Raw genomic sequence first — 21,176 nt, forward strand, 5'->3', positions numbered from 1 at the left:
TTAGTGTGCTCTGGGGTCATCCTTCCTAAGCTAAGACAAAAATGTGTGAGCTGGAGGCTAAAAATCTGTGAGCTAGCTCACACTAACTCAGCTTAGAGGGACCACTGTTCAGGAGCTGTGCTCCTGTGACCTCCCACTGAATCCGAGGCCTGGATGTTATAAACATAAATGTTTTCTTTTCTTTAGACTTACAGATACTGAAGAGACACTAACCAGATGCTCACCAGTGACATGGGCTTTGCCTTCTTGACATAGCTGTTTGAAAAACTGAACACTGCAGCCTCACAACGCTTTTGTGTCCAACTATGGCAGCAAGTAGCGGAGAAAGTCAGCTGCAGAGGATTATCCGAGATTTGCAGGGTAAAATGTTGTTGATTTACTCATTCTCCATGGCATTGCAGTGTTCTTCTTGTTTTAGCAGGGGGACAGCCACTTTAAAGTGCTTCAATTGCCAGCTCAGTACCCAGTGGCTGGATTGCTAAAAAGGTGGATTACGGCACAGTGGTTCACTACGTATAGATTAGGTTACCACAAATGCCCATTAAAAAAACTGGATAAAATTTACATGTTGAGTGGTTAGCCTCCATTTACAACAAAAGAGTAAATTGTGTCCCTCTTCAGGCTACTGAGAGCCATTATGAATCAATCCCTAGGAAAGGAGTCCTTCTGAAGCCCCCTAACATCATCAAACACCAGGGCTTTTTTTGGTAGAAAAGGCCCAGCAGGAACTCATTTGCATATTAGGCCACACCCCCTGATGCCAAGCCAGCTGGAACTGCGTTCCTTTGTGTTCCTGCTAAAAAAAAAAAAAGCCCTGCCAAACACTATTATGAAAACAAATCTAATAGCTTGCAGTTAGCATTAATAGGCTTATACTCCGTTTTCTCTGTGCGTAAAATACATTTCCCCCTCTTCCTCATACATTTTATGTATATTTTATATACATTCATGCACATCAAGGAACTGGGATCCCACCCCTGCAGTTTATTCTCACAATGGTACCCTTGAGACTCAAAGGTATGTAACAGTGAGAGACAGCAACTGTGCCCATGGTTACATTACCCCTCCCCTTCTTCTCAATAGAGGGAGGGGTAATGTTGGCACCTTGTCCAGGGCACTTGGCCTGCAAATGGCCCCTTTCATAAGTTACAGTGAATGTATGTACAATCCATGTACAGTGCACTTTTTATTTTTCTTTATACATGTGCTAACTCTCATGTTAGATTGAATGCAAGTGGTTGTAACTCTACATTTATCCAGATATTTAACCCTCATTTCCTTACAAGCAGGTGTGCATCCAACATGCAGATTGTATGTGCATTCACTGTAACATGTGCGAAGGGGTAGAGTGTTGAAGTCTCCCAGAATCCCACCCCCTTGTTTCAGTGGCCCTGGATCTTCTGAAAGGAACACTGACTCAGATTTTTCTCATAACAGCTATTCTATGCTTTACAGAATAGAGAAACTTTTTTTTAATTTAAATCTGTATCTTAATTTAGTCTTTTTTTCTTGGTGATTAAAATCACTGGTTTAAGTGGCCTAGATTTCAAATCAGTTCACCCAGGTGTTATAGCCCTGATGTAGACGGATGAATATTTGAATGGTATATGGCAGTTTCTCAGAATATTTGAAATTGGGTTCACTCTAGTAAATAGGGATCATTTTCATGAAAGGAGGTCCTCTAAAGTTCTAGGAGTTAAGGCATAGGCTTTATAGACAGCTATGTAACTTTATCATACTCATCTGTTTGTCTGCTACTGGAGACCGAGGATTGATTTACATAACACCTTAGTTACCTGTTGTTCACAAAAGTGATAAATTTCTGGGAGCAGGGTGAACTCTGAAGCCAGAAATCCATACTCCATTGTGCAGTATTTATATATTCCTTCCTTGTATATTATGCTGAGACTTTTGCATGACCTGTATATTTTATTTCAAGTGTGTCTAAAGCAGGGCTGTGTATATCCCATGCTCAACAAAAATAAAATACAATTCTACAAGAAGCCAGATTTCTCCCCCTCCCATTGTAAATTACACCCACTGAAGAAGACTTTTACTTAGTATGAGTTATTCTTCAAGTCTGGCATGATTTATTCTGCTTTTACTGGTTGTGGAGATGAGTAGAGCATTGAAGCCCTGTCCTCAGCTACAGGAAATCTTATTCAGCCACACCTGACTTGAGATTCTACACCTAGTAACTTATTTTTGGACTTTTCCTGACTCCAGTGGAATCTAACATACACCCCTGGAGGTATAAGTAGATGCTGTCCATTAAAAATGAGCAAACAGAAAAGAAAGATCCTGTCCTTGGGTTTACTATCAGCTCAGTTATTCATATTGCTGAAATTTGCACCCTATGCATTATACTTTATATTCTGATCCAAAGATGCTGTGACAGAACTGAGCAAAGAATTTTCAGAAGCAGGAGAACCAATCACAGATGACTGTATCAACCTGCATAAGTTTTCCTACAAGCTCGAGTATCTTTTGCAGGTAAGTGATATTCTCAGACAAGTAGACTTGCCTTTCTGAACCCTTGGGAGTAGCTAAGGGATAGATGCTGATGGTTGGAATCTGACAAATAATTTTGCAATGGACTGTTCCAAGGAAAGACACACATGACAATATATTTACATGGTGCTAAGGCCAAGGACAGTGTTTATTAATATGGATACATTCCATAACTGGACTCTGGAAGCCATTTCAGCTCTAGTAGTTAAGTATTGTTGTGAGCTGTAAATGTTCCTTCGTAAACAAAGAATTACTTATAGCAGTGTGCAGTACAATGCTAGTTGTATTTTGGGGTCACTCTGTTATGACCAAGAAATGGAACCCACAATGAGGCTATGCAGGTAGGAGGAGATTCAGTTGTCAATGACTTAGAACTGGGGAGTACAGAGGGCAGGAAAAGATGGCAGACAATGGAAAGGCCACTATTTAAATAGTTAAGTCAGTCACCAATTATACCAGTCAGTCATATAAATATGGCACTGGAGAAAATCCTACCATTTGGTGTTCCTCTCTAAATAGTCCTTGCTGTTATAGACCTCCTTGCTGCAGCCCAACATGTCCTACAAAATGCTCCTCCAGGGGACAGGGAAACCACAGGAATACCCCAAGGCTATGTTTTATCCTGGGTTCCCTCTCTCCAGCCTTCTGGATTCTGTGGCACACAATGTCTGCTTTTGCTTCTGCCGCTCAACCAGACCATAGGGTTTCTTTTGCTGCCAAATTCAGCAATTGCTGCCAAATTCAACAAAATGGAGGCCCATCAAACTAGATGAAGCACTGGGGGATCCAGGAATGGATCTTCCATATGTTTGCTATCGGTATATGGCAGTCATAGGGGCCCCCCAGTTGAGATTGATATAAGAGGGAATTAACCCTTTTTTGTTGTATCATGTCCCTGACTTCAGAAGGCCCCACACCTCTGCTGATTGTCCATTTTTGGAGGAGGCATATAGGTTACCTGTGTTTTCCCCAGTAATGAAAACAGCAGTTCCAGGGGACTGTGAAGTTGGGGGAACAGTGTAAAGAAAATGCCCCCCCCTTTCCACAGTGCTACAGCTCTAATCTGAATTGGTTTATCTTTTAGAAATGCTATTTAACATTAAAAAAAATACCTAGGAGATCCATTCAGTCATCTTCAATGGACTTGTCTAATTTGCCCTTAAATGACCTTTAGCCCAAGCACTGCAGTTTATCAAAGAGTTGATAGTCATTTCTTGGCAAACCAAATTGAAACTGATAGTTCACATTAGTTCACCCAGATGCTTTTGGTTTTGTCAGAAATCCCATCACCTCTCTTACCTCCTAATGTTTATGCAGAAAGAAAATTATGTTTGGTGAATTACTGATTAATAGTTACATTTTTTCCCTTTTCTGTTCCAAAGTTTGACCAGAAGGAAAAGTCCACCTTACTGGGAAACAGGAAAGACTACTGGGATTATTTCTGTGACTGCCTGGCAAAGGTTAAAGGAGCAAATGATGGAATACGCTTTGTCAAGTCTATTTCAGAAGTAAGTGACACAGATTCGCTGGCCATTACAGGCAACCTATGGTTCTGACACTCCAGAGTAACAGTGGGACAGACAGTGATGCAGAATTGAAGTACATGATGGTGTTGATAGCCAGGCTTCTTTGCACTGATTCTCTTCACAGATTCCAAAAGCCTTTCCTTTTGCTCTTGAGGTCTTGGTTCTTATGGCTTAGTACTCCAAGCACGTAGAGGATTTATGTCATCACTTATTAATCCTATTAATCTAAGCATCTGGAACAGCAGTTTATGTGAAGAGAAAAGATAATGCATATTTTAATGCATGTATCCATTTTGTCATATATTTGTTTATAGTAGTTTAGTACTGCAAAATGGAAGTGTCATGCTTTGTGCAAGAATACCGAGTAGGATCCTCAGTCTGCTTCCACTGATGCAAGGGTCATTTCTGCTTGTGTGTCCTTCCCAATGTCAACTCACTCCCAGATTGCACCCCCACTCTGTCCCCATGCATTTTGAGGAGCACAGGCTGTCTTGGAAATGTGATGCGAGGAACAGCCTGTTTCGTATGTATATCTCCATGGTGGCTTGGATGCAGCTCATTCTAAGTCAATCCTGTGGTAAACCTATGCATTTCTGTAAATTGAACAGGATTTTCTTATAGTCCTCTTTCTGCTGCAGCCTAAAATGATCCCTCGAGCACTGCTTCTGGGGGATGGGGCACCTTTGAGCATGCGTGAGGAGAGAATCGGGTCTACAGCACTGGTGCGTGTGTGTGTGTGTGGGGGGGGAACTGGCAAAAATTATCTCCTTTCTCCAATCCATTAGTGCAGGGGTGGCCAGTGATAGCTGGCCATTGGCCATGCTGGCTGGGGCTGATGGGAGTTGTAGGCAAAAAACATCTGGAGAGCTACCGTTGGCCACCCCTGCATTAGTGAAAACTTACTACAAAATCCAGCCCACCATTCTTTTTTTGCCTTCAGACTACATACAGACTATTGCATTTTTTGTTGGCATGAGCAGTCCTGACAGTGCTTGGTATATACTCAAGCAGAGAGATGTCACGTGACCCAACAGACAACCAGCTATTCCCATGATTGCATTAGTTAAACTATGCACCAAGCACAGGAAATGCTGTCCGCCACAATCATTACCATATTCCCAGATTTATTGTTTGCCTACTTCATTTAGGCAAGTGCTTGTACGTCCTGACAAGACTGTACCTTCTCACATATACAGAAAATAATACAATAGCTGGCACTTAGTGGCCTGGCTACACCGCCACTCTATGCACATTGGCCCTGCATATTGATATGAGAAGAGCAGAAGGCTAATGTGGCTCTCAGACTTGCTTCCCCACACTGCTGCTCCACCTTGCAGTTGAAGCCAATGGTAGGTTTACCCCATCTGGACTGCTAGCACCAATCGCAAGAGTCAATAGAAAACCATGGTCAGTGATACTAGGGTGAAGCTTAGTATTCTGCAGAGCAAAGTTGGAAGCCTTCCTCCAACAGAAGTGCCTCTTCAGTTGGAGAAAGGTACCTTTAGGTTGGAGGAAGTCCTTCTAGTTTAAGGCTGGGTACTATGCAGTGTTGGTTTGTTGCCAGTTAAAAAAAACCATGTTGAACACTGTTTGCCTTTCTTTGTTCCTCATATATTTGTAATGCATAAATACTGTCACTTCTACTTTTACTCAGTTTGCTTTGTTCTGTGCCAGGAATTTAAAAAAACCACACACTTAACTGAGTCATAATAAACTTCCTAAAAATCGACCCAATGGCTTAAGCCTTTTCCCTACTTCAACAAACGCATTTAATGGAAAACAAAATAACAGTTTCTGTAAAACTGTTAATTGCCGTGCTTGGCTCAGGTGCAAGCAAAAGCTAAGGGCGAAGGGGAAGAAGAAGTATGCTGCACTATGGTTTGAAGTCCATAGAGGAGATCTCCTAATGAAGAGATCCAAAATGCACAGGTGTGTTGACTGTCAAGATAGGGAATAGGCTGACACACTTAATTTGCCCTCTAATGAAGTCAGCCCATGTCTGCCTTGCCTCTTATTCTGAGAACTGTCTGTCAGGTCTTTGGTGCCCCTCCCGGTCCCCCGGCGTCGCCGTTGCCCCACCCGGGCACTCTGGGGCGTTCCCCGGAGGTCTCAGAAACAGGGGGGTGGGCACTGGGTTACTTCACCGCAGGCCCCCGTTCCCTCCTGGCTGTGCTATGGCTCCTGTCCCTCTCTCTCGCGAGGCAGCCTCTTTGCGCATCAGCCAGCTCTCCTCAGCGACCTCCTCCCTCCCTCCTTTTATGCTTCCCGACCCATCCTCCCCCCTCCCAGGACCTGCCCCTCTCTGGCTCCTCCCCCCTTCAAAGCCCCAGACGCCCAGGAGAGGTGCGTCGGGGCCGGGCTGACTGGGCGTGCCTCAGGCGTCCCAGCCCTCAGCGGCGTGCTGCAAGGGAGCGTCTCGTGCTGCGACGAGCTGAATGGCTCTCCCTCTTGCTCTCCGGCGTCTTGCCCCGGCCAGACCTCACGGACTCGAAGCCGGGCTCGCCGTCTGGGAGGCGTCGCTCGGGTGGCTGCTTTCGCCCCGTCAGTCGAGGTGAGGGGTGGGGCCTCCACAGGGGCTTGGAGAGGTGGGGGGGGCTCTTGGGGCGATGCCGGGGGCTTGGAGCGGCTGGCAGGCGCCGGGGGGTCTCCTCCGCGCAGTCCCTGCCCGGGCTGGGCGGGACACACCCCCCCCCGTGTCCCTTGCTTCTCCGCTTCCTCCTCGAAGACCCGGGAGAGGTAGTCGGCCACGCGGTGGTCGGCCCCGGCTTGATGGTGCACTGTGAAAGAAAAGGGGAGAAGAGACATATACCAGCGAAGGACTCGGTCATTGGAGTCCTTCATCCTCGACATCCACAGCAGGGGGGCGTGGTCCACCACCAACCGGAAAGGGTTGTTGGTGAGGTAGAATTTCAATGCCCCGACGGCCCACTTGACCGCCAGGGCCTCCTTTTCTACGGTGGAGTACGCCCGCTCGGCGGGCAGGAGCTTGCGGCTGATGAATAGGACCGGGCGTTCGTCCCCAGGGCCCCCCTGGAGCAGGGCTGCCCCGATACCGGTCCCCGAAGCATCTGTGTGCAACACAAAGGGCTGGGAGAAGTCCGGGTTTCTCAGCACGGGGTCTCGGGAGAGGCTCGTACGCAGTGCCTCAAACGCTGCGTCTTGGGCTGGCCCCCACTGGAGGACGTTCGGGCACGCCTTCCGCAGGCAGTCCGTCAACGGGGTGGCCACTGCCGCAAAGTTGGGGATAAATTTGCTGTAATAGCCCGCGAACCCCAAGAAGCGCCGTAGCTGCTTCTTGGTGCGCGGGCGGGGCTGCTGCTCCAGGGTGACGACCTTCTCGGGCAGGGGTCGGAGTTGGCCTTTCCCTACCAGGAACCCTAGATATTTTAGCTCCTGGAAGCCGAGGCGGCTTTTCCGCGGGTTAGCGTGGAGCCCGGCGGCCTGCAGGGCGTGGAGTACCTGGCGGAGGTGGAGCAGGTGGGCCTCCCAGGTGGGACTGCACACCACGATGTCGTCGATATAGGCCCGAGCGAAACCCTCGCATTGGGCTAGGGCCTTGTCCACCAGCCGCTGGAATGTGGCCGCAGCCCCATTCAAGCCAAAGGGCATGCGCTTGAATTGGAACAAGCCTTGTGGGGTGGCGAAAGCGGTCTTTTCTCTGTCGGCCGGGTGCATGGGCACCTGCCAATAGCCCTTGGTGAGGTCCAGGGCGGAGAGGTACCGGGCCTCCCCCAGCTGGTCGATTAGGATATCGGCCCGCGGCATCGGGTAGGCATCGAATTTGGCCAGTTTGTTCACTTCCCGATAGTCCACACAGAAGCGCACGCTGCCGTCGGGCTTTGGCACCAGGACCACCGGGCTGCGCCACTCACTCTGTGATGGTTCGATGACGTCGAGGCGCAGCATCTCCCTTACCTCCCGGGCGATCACGTCCCAGCGCTTCTGTGGGACGGGCCTCCACCGGGCGCGTGCCACCTGGCCTGCAGGGGTTACTACCCGGTGCTTGACCAGGGTGGTCAGGCCCGGCTGGTCGGAGAATACCGTCGGGCACTCGGCCAGGACCTTCTGCAGCTCCTGTCGCTGGCTGGGGGTGAGGGCGGCGTCCAACACCGGGCCTCCCCCGGCGCCCCCCGCGGTCGTCCAGGGCAGGGTTCCGTCCGGGAGCTCGCCCGGATCTTCGGCCACGAGCCCCTGCTCCGGCTGCGCCTCCCGCCGCACCCAGGCCTTTAGGCTGTTCACATGGAGGGTCTTCCTTTGGCGAGCACGAGGCCCGCACTGGACCTCGTACGTCAGGGGACCCAGGACTCGGGTGATTTGGAAGGGTCCCCGCCACGGGTCCCCCTGGCTCTGGCCCATCGCTCCCCTGTGGACCAGGACATCGTCTCCCGCCTGGAACCCGCGGGCCCTAGCGCCCTTGTCATAACGCCTCTTCTGGACCTCCTGGGCCTGTGCGAGGTTCTCCCGGGCCTCCCGCCGCACGTCTTCTAGGCGTCCCTGCAGCTGCCTGACGTACTCCTCCGGGGCCTCTCCCGGCACTGCTCTGCCTTGCACCCACTGCTCTCCGAGCAGGCCCAGGATGCCCCGGGGTTGCCGCCCGTACAGCAGCTCGAACGGGGAATACCCCAGGGATGCCTGGGGCGTCTCTCGGATGGCAAAGACCAGCGGGTCCACATAGAGGTCCCAGGCAGTGGGGTGGTCATATGCTGTCTTCCTCAGCATGGCCTTCAGGGTCTGGTCCATCCGCTCCACCAGCCCGTCAGTCTGGGGGTGGTGGACGGAGGTGAAGAGCTGCTTGATGTGCAGCGCCTGGCACACCTGCCGCATGAGGCTCGCCGTGAAGGGTGTGCCTCGGTCTGTGAGTATCTCCCGGGGCAACCCCACATGTGCGAAATAGTGCATCAAGGCCCTGGCCACGCCCGCGCTCTTCATGGTGGGCAGGGGGATAGCCTCCGGGTACCGGGTGGCGTAGTCCATGAGGACCAGGATGTAGCGGGCCCCACGCGGGGTGCGGGGTAGGGGCCCGACAAAGTCCATAGCCACTCGTTCGAACGGGACCCCCACTATGGGCAAGGGGGCTAGGGGGGCTTGCGGCTCGGCCCTAGACGCGAGGCGTTGGCAGATACTGCAGGAGCGACAGTAGGCCTGGACCTCCCGGGCTACGGAAGGCCAGAAGAAGTTGGCTAGCACCCGGGTCAGAGTACTCTTCACCCCCTGGTGGCCCGCCCATTGGTGGTCGTGGGCGCCCTTCAGGACCTCGGGCCGGTACCTGTGAGGGACCAACAGCTGCTTCCCGGGGCCCAGCCGCCCTTTTACCTCTCTGAACCACACGCCCTCTTCCCGGATGATTCGAGGGAGGCGCCGGCTCCGGCGCTCGTCTACAACCACCCCGTCTCGGACTGCTTCGTGCCGCCGCAGCGCCTCCAATTCTTCGTCTTCGGCCTGAGCCTCCACGAACTGCGGGTCCGCCGGCCACGCCTCTCGGCCACCCACCACGGGACGTTCTGCGTTGGACGGGCCCTCCCCGGGGTCGCTGTCCTCTGTCTCCCCAGCGGGGGCGGCGTCATCATAACCGGCCCCGGCAGGCTGGCCTGGTCGGCCGGGGTTGGCTGCTTCCACTACGTCGCCAAAACGCGGAGCGTCCCGCCCGAGCAGTATTGGGTAGGGCAGGCTGCTTACTTTGGCGACCGGCACGCTCCAGTAGCGGCCTAAGTATTTCAGTGGGATGGACACCACCGGGCTTCTTTCGATGTGCCCATGGACGCACCGGATGGCGGCGGTGCGGATGACAGGCAGCGGGGCGGGCACCAAGTGGGCTCGTATCATAGACAGCGAGCTGCCGTTGTCGACCATGGCCTGCAGTTGCCGCCCTCCCAAGGACACCGGGATCGTCCAGGGGGGGGGGCGAGCCCCCGCCTCAGCCGTCTGCCAGGACTCTTCCCAGCTCACGTCGCACTCCATCAGGGGGCACTCGCGTTTGAGATGGCCCCACTGGCCACAGGTGAAGCAGGGCCCTATGTCTCCTGCTGGACGGCGGGCCTCCGGCGGCGGGTGCCCCTCCTTCTCCCCCTCGCGGCCTCCGGGGCGTAGACCAAGTCCGGGTAGCGCCGGGCGTGCTCCGGGCCTCCACCACCCCGGCGTGGCACGGGCCGGCGGCGTCCGCGCCCGGCCCCCCCGGTCTCCGGCCCCGGGCGCCCTCCCGGGTGTCGCTCCTGGGGCGGCCCGTCCGCCGGGTGGGGGCAAGCCCTTCCCTGGCTTGCCGCCCTCTGCGCGGAAGGGCAGGCCGCGGTGGTCGGCGGCCTGAAAGTTCTCCCACAGCTCCTGGACCTCGCTGAGACGGGTTGGCTTCCAGCAGGCCACCCAATGGCGGGTACGCGGCGGCAGCACCTGCAGCAGCTGCTCCACTACCACCAGCTCCACGATGCGCCGCCCGTCGCTGGTGGTGGGGTTGAGCCACCGGGTGGCGGCATCCTTGAGGGTCGCTATTGCTGAGCGTGGTCGCGTCTCCCCCGTAGGCAGCCAGGAACGCAGCTTCTGGCGGTGGGCCTCAGGCGTGATCTCCAGGCGGTCCAGGATGGCTGCCTTGAGCGCTGTATAGTCCGCCGCCTGAGCCCGCTCCAGGGCCTTCATGGCAGCTTGGGCCTCCCCGGTCAGGTAGGGTCCCAAAATAAAGGCCCACTGCTCTCTGGGCCAATGAGCGGCCTCAGCCACTCGCTCAAACGCTTCCAGGTATGCCTCGACATCGTCCTCCGCCCCCAGCTTCGTTAGAGGGGGCCAGGGGCTCCTCCCGGCGCCGAATGGTGTTGGCCCCACCGGCTCCGGGCGGGCGAGGAGCGCCTGGTGAAGATCCCGCACGAGGGTGGCTTGGGCCGCCGTCTGCTGCTGGGTGACCTCCCGTAGGAGCTGCGCCTGGTGGTCTGCGAGCCACTGCCCAAACTGGGCCAAATCCACGGGGGCGGGGTTAGTGTCCATGGCGGCGGTCCGCCCCACGTGTATCACGGAGTCCTCACTTGACTCGTCCGTCGACGACTCGCTGGACTCCGGCTCAATGGTTGGGGTCGCCACTCGGCTTGAGTGCCACCCGGGCGGGGCCGGAATATGGGGGCGTGGTCGTCCTAGGCTCGGGAGAGTGCCCGCCTCCTCCACCACGTTGTCAGGTCTTTGGTGCCCCTCCCGGTCCCCCGGCGTCGCCGTTGCCCCACCCGGGCACTCTGGGGCGTTCCCCGGAGGTCTCAGAAACAGGGGGGTGGGCACTGGGTTACTTCACCGCAGGCCCCCGTTCCCTCCTGGCTGTGCTATGGCTCCTGTCCCTCTCTCTCGCGAGGCAGCCTCTTTGCGCATCAGCCAGCTCTCCTCAGCGACCTCCTCCCTCCCTCCTTTTATGCTTCCCGACCCATCCTCCCCCCTCCCAGGACCTGCCCCTCTCTGGCTCCTCCCCCCTTCAAAGCCCCAGACGCCCAGGAGAGGTGCGTCGGGGCCGGGCTGACTGGGCGTGCCTCAGGCGTCCCAGCCCTCAGCGGCGTGCTGCAAGGGAGCGTCTCGTGCTGCGACGAGCTGAATGGCTCTCCCTCTTGCTCTCCGGCGTCTTGCCCCGGCCAGACCTCACGGACTCGAAGCCGGGCTCGCCGTCTGGGAGGCGTCGCTCGGGTGGCTGCTTTCGCCCCGTCAGTCGAGGTGAGGGGTGGGGCCTCCACAGGGGCTTGGAGAGGTGGGGGGGGCTCTTGGGGCGATGCCGGGGGCTTGGAGCGGCTGGCAGGCGCCGGGGGGTCTCCTCCGCGCAGTCCCTGCCCGGGCTGGGCGGGACACTGTCCTTCTGGGGGCAATTCTCAACTGAACTCTGAAATGCTGAAATGTAACTTCACTTGAATTCAAAGACGTTCATGGGAAAAAATCAGTTGTTGTAGATTATATTTGGGGCAAACATTGACACCAATGAAAGGGCTAGTAGAAGATTTCTGACCTCCGATTTTTCTTTCCTTCATTATGTTCTCAGCTTGTGCTGTTATTTTACTGCAGCACCTTAATGGACCTGAAGAGAGCGAAAAGGCAGGGGATACGTTTTGTAAATAAATACAGTTTTGGCTTGACAGAAGCTTCCAAGTATCTCAGCATTTCCAAAAGCACTTTCATAGTCCTTCTGGGTTTCCTTCATGAGCTCCACATCACTTCTGCTTTAGGCCCCTTCTCCCCAAATTTCTCAATAAGCAGTTGGTCAAGTCCTTGCATCTTGCCCTTCTTCCACTGCACTTGCAGCCTTCATTTCTGGGTGTTTTTTTTTCTGATCTGACATCACAGTCTCAAAGTCTGTGTCTATGCATATGAATCGGATCCAGAGATTGGATCCAGAATTGCACCATAGATTGGATCCAGAGGTTCTGTACTGCTAACAGTGCCACTGGTGGAACGCACCTCTTGCACAGAAGAAAGACTCAATTGTTATTAGAATGGAACCTTTGGATCCAGAGATCCCTCTATGTTTACCACTTATAAATAACCTTGCCTCCTATCATCCCTAGTCTCCCACCAGGAAGAATGGGGTGTGTTTGGACATTGACAGTGTAGAAACTCATGTGATCAATGGTCTATTTCTATATAAAACCAGAGAAGAATGTAGTGGTTGATGATTTCTACTGCTAAACAGTGGCTGGCTGGAATGATTTAGAAAGCATTAAGTATGGTTCCGGCATGTGTACAGTTTGTAAAAGTACATTATTTATGATGGTTTTCCTCCCCCCCCCCCCCCGCTAGCTAAGAACATCCCTTGGCAAAGGAAGGGCATTCATACGTTACTCCTTAATGCACCAAAGGCTTGCAGACACTTTGCAACAATGCTTCATGAATACCAAAGTAACAAGGTAAAAATGTTATTTTATTCAACATTATTGTGATGGTACCATGAAATGATGGGTATGAGATAGTACCACAAAATATTGGGTCTCTATCAAAAGGCTTGTGGTCTATGTACTATAAATAAGAATAAAATGTAAAAATAGAACACTACCAAAGGAATTTACTAGTTTGCAAAGCACACTTTTTTACTAGGAGAATGTCTTGCAGTGCAGTCCCATTGTTTTCAATTAGATAAAAGTGGAAAAATTAAGCATGGGATTGTTCTATCAAACAATTTTGATACATTCATGGTAGCTAGAATTGCAGAGGTGAAGCACCAGCTGGTAGAAATAGGAAAACACTTAACACAGAGCCAATGCAGACGTGCAATCAAATATACAGTTGTTACCTTTTGTTGCACATACCCCAGCTTGCAGGTTGTGCTTCTGTTGTAAGGATGTCACATTTCCCAGCGAATTTCAGCTAGGAAACTATGATCTCCCCCTTTATATATTTACTTCATTTCTATCTCGCTACTGTTGTTTGTGTGCCCTTTGGATAAATTGGTTTTATTCATTGTAGATAGCTTTTTAAACAAGTCTGCTTAGGAGTGGTAAGAAGATGGCAATTCCATTGAAATCACTTTTTAAAAAAATATTGTTGAGACTTAGAGGTACAGAGTTGGAGACCACATAACATTTCCACTGACAGGAGGGGAATGGTTTTTGTTTGTTCACCCCAGAAGAACATGGAGGAGGGGCATTTTGGTCTGTTGTCAGAGAGGAGGAGGATAGATGTAATTTTTGGCTGAAGCTGTCTGCTTTTTTGCTTATTAATCGTGATCTCCATCCTTGTGTCTTTAGTGACTGGTACTATGCAAGAAGTCCTTTCCTGAATGCTAAACTGAGTTCTGACATTGTTGGGCAACTGTATGAACTAACTGAAGTTCAGTTTGACCTGGCATCTAGAGGCTATGACTTAGACACCGCATGGCCCACCTTTGCCAGGTAATACAAACCAGTTAGATTTAAAATGCTCCTTGTTTAAACTAGAAGTGCTCTCATAAGCTGTATTTTTAAACCAAATGCAGTCTTTTTTACTACATTAAAATGTATAAATTGGTAACTAGATGGCACTGGCAGAACTATGCTGTGTCCTCATTTGAAGTCCTGTGTACAGTTCTGATCACTGTTATCACATAATGATATTGCAAAGTTGGAAAAAGTACAGAAGAGGGCAGCCAAGATGATTAAGATGTTGAATATAACAAGAACACAAGAAAAGCTCTGCTGAATCAGACCTATGGTCCATCTAGTCCAGCATCTTCTTTCAAACAGCGGCCAACCAGTTGTCCTGGATGGCCTGCAAAATCCATTGAAATACTTTCCCTATGTGGACTGGCTAAAGCTGGGGTGTCAAGCATCTGGCCCATGGGCCAGATCCAGCCCGCCCAAGGCTTTGATCTGGCTCGCGGGGCTCTTTTCTTCTCCCTCCTCCCCCTCCTGTCCTTACCCTTTGAAGCTCTCAGGCTCTTACAGCTCCCAGGCTCTTTGAAGCTTCCAGGCTGAGACTCTTTCAGTTTCAGCCTGGGAGCTTCAAAGGTTCTTTGAAGAACCCTTTGAAGCTTGCAGAATGAGTCCCAGGTTCTTCCTGCCTTTCTTTGCTGGCTGCTGCAAGGAAAACGTGGATTGGATTTTAAGATCCATTCCACATTTTCCTTGCAGCTTTGTCTGTACTCTTCAATGGTTTCAAATGGAGTGGAGATGGTTACATTTTCAGCTTTCCTATACCTAGCTGAAACTCATACTTCTGGAGTTGTGTCCTTGCAAACAAGGGTTGTTGCTTTCAGCCTGCTTATCTCTCCTGAATGGACCTAACCTAGTGAGTACTCTAATGTGGGAACCCACAGCCAAAGGGGGATATTATACCGGAAAGGCTTTGCCAATCCGAGTAGACTGGTGGGGAGAAGTTTACAATGCCATTTCATTGTTTCCACAGAGTCAGAGCCTTGTGCTTTTTCTTGATGTTTTATTTTAAAAATTGCGTTGCCAAATTTCACTAGTCCCCCACCTTTCCAACTTAAACCATTGGAAGAGTTTTAAGCATGTTTGTATTTTAGGTTTTAAAAGATATCTTTAATTGGGTTTGTCTCTGTCCATTATAAAGTTTATATCTCCACTACCTGACATATTTTATGGCACTCATGGCCCTGCCCCACAAAGTCCCATTTGTGTCAGATCCGGCCCTCCTAACAAATGAGTTTGACTCCCCTGGACTTGAGATTCTGGGACTTCTTAGTTTAGAGAGAAGATGACTAAGAGAGGGGAGCAACATAGTTTTATAAAAGCAGTCATGGGATGAAAAAAACAAGTAGAGAGAACTTTCCCCCTCTTGCCTACAATACTAGAAATCCAGGGCACCCAATGAAGTTGATGGGCAATAGATTCAGGAGAAACAAAAGGAATCACTTCTTCATTCAGTGAGTAGTTAAATGGTAGAGCCCACTGCCAGTAACATAGTGACAGCTATGAGCATGGATGGCTTTAAAAGGGGATCACACAGATTTAAGGAGGACAGGTCCATAAATGGTTACTAGCTATGGTGAGTAGATGGGAATCATCACATCCACTAGAGTAAGTAAACCCCTGTGCTAGGAGGTGACATCAGGTATATGCCTTGGCCTCTGTGCCCTGTTTCTTGGCCTTCCAGGGCAGTTAGTTGGTCACTGTGTGAAACGATATGAAACACTCATCTGATAATGCTTGCTTATGAGAATATTCAGATCCAGACTTTGGCATATGTTTAGAGCTTATCTCTTTACCTTTGTTGTACAGTTGAAAAGATGATTGAATGTTGTACAGTTGAAAAGATGATCTTAGTTGATCTTAAAAGTTATGATGGAATGTAGGAAGGAATTTTTTTTTATTTTAAAAATGCTAACCCATCACACTGGTTTAGTGTGCTCTTGACAGCTCAGTTCTGTGAGTGGCACCTTCCACAGTTGTATAGAGTGTCATTTTATAAGGGCCTATTGCACAGCAGATACCACAACCTTAGGGTGGGGGTGCAGTGCTCAGCAGAAACATGCCTTGCTTTCCCCTTCTCTGCCAAAGTGCGGAATCACCCACATTGACCGCGCGGCCCACACTGATCCTGCGTTGGACTCAATAACCAAGAATAGATTGGCGTAGACTGAAGCCACCCTGTTACTCAAGGATTATTTGTCCTTCTTTCTCTTCTGTTTTCAGGAGAACTTTGTCTTCATATGGCTCCTCAGCTTATCTGTGGAAGCCTCCAAGCCGCAGTTCAAGTATGAGTAGTTTGGTGAGCAGCTACTTGCAGGTAATTGTATTTACAAATGAGTGCATGTGCACCCAACGAGTGCATGCACAACGAGCGAGTGCATGCGCAACAAATGACTGCACGTCCGTTCAGATTATGCCCGCATTAGGTAAAGTCCAGTCTGGGTTGGGAGGGGGGAGTTTGCACTTTTAAACACAGATAAGCCATGTAGCTTCTCTAGTTCTTTTCGAGTGTCTTACATTTTAACCACTGCATTTTTATCTGCTGCTTCTTAACATCTTGGTTTTTGTGGTTGGATTTTTATCTGCTTTTATCTGGTTTATCTGTTGTGCTGTGATGTTGTATTAGTGTGTGTACCCTTCTTGTGGGCTGCCTTGAGTGGTGTTATGGCCTTCAGTTTGAACTTTCTAATAAATACTTCTTTACAACTGCAGCAATAGTTCAGTCCTTACCTTTACATATAACTGCACGTGTATTTAGCAGTGAACCCATTCAAAGCTGATGGTCAGCTCAGTAGAGTTCTTCAACTGTGCAACAGGAATAATAGATTAATATATACTATCAAATGGTATCTAAAGAGAAAGAACAAATAACAAAAGAAGGAGGTCTCTTAAGACAGAAAACGGCTTATGAACAATTAATTACAGGAGTCTTAAAACACTTATTAGGAATAATAGTTTAAGAAAGCTATCCTAAGCATTTCTGCCCAGGATCTTACTCAGGCCTGTTCAATGGGGCTTATTCACAAGGAAAGGTTCTTTGGGTGACATTGTTGCAGTGCCATCCTAAGTAGAGTTACATCCCTCTCAATCTGTTGACTTCCATTGACTTAGAAGGGTGTAGTGCTGCTCAGGATTGTATTCTTTAATATTTTCATGTCTACATAATAATTCAGTTATTCTATTCTGTTCTGTTCTGTTCTATATTGTTCTATTCTGTTGAATTCCATTCCACTCCACTCTATTCATCTTGTTGTCCATTATTTCTTCCAGGCTGTTTGCTTGAATTTTTTCAGTTTTTTAAAAATTACACACACGTACGCATAGAGAGAGTAATGTAAAATATAACATGAACATAGGTACAGTTTTATAACATGTAGAGAGATAACGTTTCTTAGAACAATGAGAAAAGATTAGATAATTTAGTGTTCCAAAGTGCCCTGCACCATTTCTAGTTTTCATACTAGATTTTTTGATGTTCCTCCTTTACATGCACTTTACATGGATTTAAGCCAGAATCTTATTCTGTACCCATCAATCCCAATTTTGACAAGTTATCCTTTGAAACTAGTGCTTTCTGGTGTTTTTGCAAAGCCAAACTACTAACATACAGAACAATAATATTTTTTGCTTTCTAGGAACTGCTCCCTAGTAAGTCAACGGGCAGTTCTGAGAGTCAAAGGTTAAGGTAGCTTTCAGCATTGTAAGGATACTTTCTGTTATCAATTCCCCAGATTATTTGGATTTCTTACACAACCATCAGCAATGGGCAGGGTGCCTGATGGCCTGCCCACATTTCCAACACATTGTACAATTGTTACCAATGTCTGTCTGTGAGGTGTTTATAGCATTGTACAATCTGTCACTGTTGGGCTTTTTAAAAAAGGGGAAATGAGGTGGGAGGAAGGAAAAAAGGGGGGATTTGCCTTTATGCGCTCATTCTGATTGGTTATGTGAGTTTCCCAAGTATCTGAGCTCATTGTGTACTCTATACTGGTGTGACCCTATGTAATTAGGAGACCTTGGTGTCTCATGCTCTCTTTACCTGAATGCTATGGAAATTTTCCGGATTGTTAGAACTTCTCTTTTTAAAAACTGGTCTGTGATTGGTTGAAAGTATAGCTTTTAAAAAATATTATTCTTGTCACTCAAGTTCTTCATTTTTCCCCCTCTTGCTCCTCTTAGACCCAAGAGATGCCTTCCAGTCCCAATGGGAATAACTGTTTAAACACAGAACCCCTTGAGGGCCTTGATGAGATGCGTGCAGAGCTTGACCAGGCAGAGATGCAACAGAAAGAACTTCGGGATCGGATACAGCATCTGGAGAAGGAAAACTGGGGGCTCCAGGCAGCCATCAGCCTTGAGAAAGGGCAAGCACAGGCTGAAAGAGAGAAGAGCAGCAATCTCAGCGAGGAAAACTTCAGGCTGACAAAAATGCTGGGAGAGCTTGAGAAACAACACGAGATTTCTCACTGCACTCAGGACACTGTTCAAGACCTGCAGAAGTGCTTGCAGGCCTTAGAACTGAACTCCCAGGAAAAGCAGAAGGAATACTCCACAAGACTTGAGGACCTGCTGTCCAGTAAAAAGGACTCTGACTCCAAGTTGCTTCTCTTGAATGAAGAGCTGGAGAGCGTCAGGACTCTTGTGGGCACCAAGGTCACCTGCATCGAGGAGCTGACTGCCAAACTGAAGATAGCAGAACAGAAGAATGAAGAGCTTGTTTCCCAAACCAGAGCATTTCTGGATGAAAGAGGACATCAAGCTGCCTGTCAAGATGAGTCTGCACTGATGATTGAGGAGTTACTTGGCAAGCTCCACAAAGCAGAAAAGGATAAAGCTGATGTTCAGAAGTTGCATGATGAACACCTTGCTCAGCTCAAAATCATGGAGGAGCAACTGAACCTGAAAGAGCAGGCACAGAAGGAGCTTGAGTCTAAATTGAAGAGCCTCCCTGCCAGCTCTGAAGAAGGATCTGGAAAACTTCAAAGCACGTTGGGAACAATGGCAAGGAACACGGCTGACCTTGAGAAGGAGCTGGCAGCAAAAGGCACTGAGGTAGCCAACCTTCAGATCAAATTGGAAGATTCATTGGCTCATGTCAGGTCCTTGGAAAAGCATCTTGAGGAGGAAAGGAAAGAGAGAGAGAGGCTTGAGGAGGAGTTCAGCTATAGGAGAACAACAATGGAGCAGGAAGCAAAGAACTTGACAGAACAACTTGCATTGCTGGGAAATCGGCTATCCAAACTAACTGAACAGGTGGCAAGTTTAGAAGAGGAAAAGAGAGAGCTTGTTTCTGACAGAGACTATCTCATCAAATCAGTAGAAAGCCTGGAGCAGAAGGAGAGGCAGCAAAATTCCTCATGGACCGATGTCTGTGAGGAAAACAAGAAGCTGAAACTAACCAATCAGAACTTAGAGGACAGACAAAGGGAGATGGACACGTCAAAATCTTCTTTAGAGGCTGAGTTTGCCAAGCTGACAGCTTTTGAGAAAGAGCTCCGAGGTGAGATGTTTGATGCCGTGCTGGAAGTCGATGAAAGGGAAAAGAAAGTCCGAGAACGGAACCAGCAGCTTGCTGAAAACCTGCAGAATGCCATCAAGCAAAACCAAACTCTACAAGACAAGCTGCACAACATGGAGTCCGATTACCAAGATCTGATACGGAGAGAAAAAACAATCAAGAAGACTTTGGCTGTGCTGCAAGCAGAGCAAGAGAACACAAAAGAGCAAGGCCTGAAAATGGAAAAAGGCTTGGCCTCTTTGAAACAGTATAAGGAATCACTGCGGCTACAGCTGAAGGAGAAGGATAATGCTTTACAAGCCTTGGAGAGCCAGCTCAAGCAGCTACAAGAAGAGGTGGAGAGCTACAGGAAAAAAGCAGAAGGCCTTGAGGCAGAAAAGGCAGATGTGGAAAAAACTGTCCCTCAGACACAGGCGACTGACTCTGCCATTTCTCTGAAGGCTGCTGTAGAAAAAGCCCAGCTGGAAGGAGTAGCCTGTGAGGAGAAAGAATCCAAAGAACTGGCCCTGAGGCTGGCTCTTTCTGAGGAGCAGCTGTGCATCAACCAGGAAGAGGTGTTGAGGCTCCATGCTGAACGTGCAGACCTTCATGCCAAGCTTCAACAAGTGACTGCAGAGAAGCAGACACTGCAAGGCAGACTGGATGTTGGAGAGACTCTTCTCAATGAGCAAAAGGCACTGGTCCAGCAGCTGAAAGAGCAAAACGAACTGCTGAACAGAACCCAGGTGCAGGAGCTGCTGGACTGCCGAAATCAAGAGGAAACACTGAAAGACAAGAGGGACAAGGAAGTCCATCACAAGGCCGAGCTGGAGAGGAACCTTCTGGGCCTCACTGAGGAACTGTCCAAGGCCAAGCAGTGTTTGGAAGCGGTTAGCGCAGAGAACATGGAAATCAAAGAGGTTCTCTACAGGACCAACACTGAGATGGCTGAACTTGGCATCCAGATCTGCACGCTGACATCTGAAAAGTCAGAAGCAGAAGAGAAGCTGTCCCAGGTCACAGGAAAGCTTCAGGCCGCTGAAGCGACAGCAGCCAGGGAACAAGAGGCCCTGCAGCTTGACCTCTCGAGGCTCAGCCAGGAGAACCGAGAACTCCAAGAGAAACTCAAGGAATTGAAGAGTTGTGTGGCAGCTGTACCTGGCCTGCAAACTCAGCTGGAGATGGCTGAGCGACAGGCCCAGAGTTTGCAAGAGACCAGGAAAGAGGAGCTTTCGGCAGTGAAATTCCAGCTGAGCACAGAAATTATTAACTACCAGATAAAATTTAAAGTAAGTGAACAATCTGATCCTTCCATGTTAGAACTAGGGGTGGGCACAAACTGGGAAAATGGAGGTTCATCCCGTTTGTGGTTTGTAACATCGCATGAACCTGCATGAACCCTTGTTCAATGAGCTTGTCTGAGGATCTTCCCTCTCTCCTTTCTTCTGTGGGGGGGCAGCTCCCTGAGGTCAGCAGAATGGTGGGGGAGGAGGGGAGATCTGCTTCTCTTGCAAGAGGTACCTTGCATTGGAGGATAGCACCATGGTTAGCAGAGAGCAATGGGAGGATGAAAACTGGGTGATTTAAAAAAAAAATAAAGCATTAGTAGAATGGTCCACTGCTGAATACTACTTTCAAAAAGCAGAGATTTGCTTCTTTCATAGATAAGCCATAGATGCTCAGAGAATTAATAGGACTGGTTGACCTAGAAAAGAACTGATTATCTTGATAAGATAGTCACTAGCTGGGTCATCAGAACCCTCTTGACTTCCAGTCCCAGCTGAGCTG

General features: G+C 49.5%; 1 protein-coding gene across 2 annotated transcripts in view; it reads left to right on the forward strand.

The window, feature by feature from the left end:
- FYCO1 (FYVE and coiled-coil domain autophagy adaptor 1) overlaps positions 1–21,176 on the forward strand; it is a 67,429-nt gene that overhangs the window by 10,710 nt on the left and 35,543 nt on the right. For both annotated transcript variants that reach the window (XM_060248902.1, XM_060248903.1), the window contains exons 2-8: positions 187–360; positions 2,387–2,493; positions 3,894–4,019; positions 12,783–12,889; positions 13,727–13,870; positions 16,112–16,205; positions 18,071–20,677. In XM_060248902.1, coding sequence (XP_060104885.1) covers positions 306–360; positions 2,387–2,493; positions 3,894–4,019; positions 12,783–12,889; positions 13,727–13,870; positions 16,112–16,205; positions 18,071–20,677 — 3,240 coding nt within the window. In that variant the 5' untranslated portion in view covers positions 187–305. The remainder of the gene's footprint in view (positions 1–186; positions 361–2,386; positions 2,494–3,893; positions 4,020–12,782; positions 12,890–13,726; positions 13,871–16,111; positions 16,206–18,070; positions 20,678–21,176) is intronic.

Source organism: Heteronotia binoei, chromosome 10, assembly GCF_032191835.1.
Source record: "Heteronotia binoei isolate CCM8104 ecotype False Entrance Well chromosome 10, APGP_CSIRO_Hbin_v1, whole genome shotgun sequence".
Classification (NCBI taxonomy): domain Eukaryota; kingdom Metazoa; phylum Chordata; class Lepidosauria; order Squamata; family Gekkonidae; genus Heteronotia; species Heteronotia binoei.